The following is a 1,445-nucleotide window of genomic DNA, read 5'->3' as shown; positions in this document are numbered from 1 at the left end:
AAGTAAGACAAATAGTAAAAGTTTCATGCAGAAAAAAAAACTTTAAACTGTTTTTAAAAAATGTTTAAACTTTAAAACGGGTCAATTTGACCCGCATCATAACAGGAGGGTTAAGGAATTACAGATTATTTGGTAGTCCTGGTCAACCATACTTTAAGTCGAAGCCACTGGAGAAAGAAAACTTCTTTTCTACTCTCAGTTTCTAAGAACAGGGCTTAGTTCAACTTTGATGTCTGTCATGTGATACGATTGACGTTTAAAAGAAAAAAACAAATAAAACATAGATTCAATTATGAATTTTGTTTCAATTTTCCTTTACAGATTCTATCACCTGTAAGAAATGTCCTCATGAATTTTGGTCAAATGAAAAAAGAGATGCCTGTATAAGGAAAGAGGCAGAGTTTTTATCCTATGAAGAGATAATGGGAGCACTTTTAACTACAGTTTCTTTATTTGGAACATGTATGACGGCTGCTGTAGCTGTGATTTTCTTCAGACACAAGAAAACTCCTCTTGTCAGAGCAAACAACTCTGAGCTGAGCTTCCTGCTGCTTTTCTCCTTGACTCTGTGTTTTCTCTGCTCTCTGACCTTCATTGGACGTCCCTCTGAGTGGTCCTGTATGCTCCGTCACACAGCTTTTGGCATCACCTTCGTCCTTTGCCTCTCCTGTGTTCTGGGGAAAACAATGGTGGTTTTAATGGCGTTTAAATCCACACTTCCAGGCAGTAATGTGATGAAACTGTTTGGGCCTACACAGCAGAGACTCAGTGTTCTTTGTTTAACTTTTATACAAGTCATCATATGTATTCTCTGGTTAACCACTTCTCCTCCTTTTCCATTTAAGAATTTTGAACAATATAAAGACAAAATCATTTTGGAGTGTGCTCTGGGCTCAGCAGTAGGCTTCTGGGCTGTACTTGGGTACATTGGACTTCTTGCTATATTATGTTTCATTTTTGCTTTTCTGGCTCGAAAACTACCTGATAATTTTAATGAAGCAAAATTTATCACCTTCAGCATGTTGATATTCTGTGCAGTATGGATCACTTTTATCCCAGCGTATGTCAGCTCTCCTGGAAAATTTAGTGTTGCTGTAGAAATCTTTGCCATTCTTGCTTCTAGCTTTGGACTGCTGGTTTGTATCTTCATCCCAAAGTGTTACATCATGTTACTGAAACCAGAGAAAAATACAAAAAAGCATTTGATGGGGAAGGGTGTATTTAAATGATTCTAAAAATGAAAACACAATGTCTTAAATGTATATTATTTACCATAGTGTTGTTTTTGAGACCAGTTTGTAAAATAATATTGTCTTCTCATATGTTCATATTTGATCTTAAAAACCTCTATAATAAAGAATGCATTTAGCTTAGTTTGCTTCAAAAGATTTAAATCATAAAAAGGTAATACCTCATTAATTTGTATCCAACACTCCTCATGATAT

General features: G+C 35.5%; 1 protein-coding gene across 1 annotated transcript in view; it reads left to right on the top strand.

Annotated features, from left to right (window-relative positions):
- The window catches only part of LOC106531717 (extracellular calcium-sensing receptor-like), a 5,503-nt gene extending 4,274 nt beyond the window's left edge, over positions 1 to 1,229 (top strand). Inside the window, exon 6 of the mRNA XM_014027637.1 lies at positions 322 to 1,229. Coding sequence (XP_013883091.1) covers positions 322 to 1,229 — 908 coding nt within the window. The remainder of the gene's footprint in view (positions 1 to 321) is intronic.
- The last annotated feature ends 216 nt before the right edge of the window (positions 1,230 to 1,445 follow it).

Source organism: Austrofundulus limnaeus, unplaced genomic scaffold (genome assembly GCF_001266775.1).
Source record: "Austrofundulus limnaeus strain Quisiro unplaced genomic scaffold, Austrofundulus_limnaeus-1.0 Scaffold667, whole genome shotgun sequence".
Lineage (NCBI taxonomy): Eukaryota > Metazoa > Chordata > Actinopteri > Cyprinodontiformes > Rivulidae > Austrofundulus > Austrofundulus limnaeus.
This window is presented reverse-complemented; position numbering and strand designations above follow the sequence as displayed.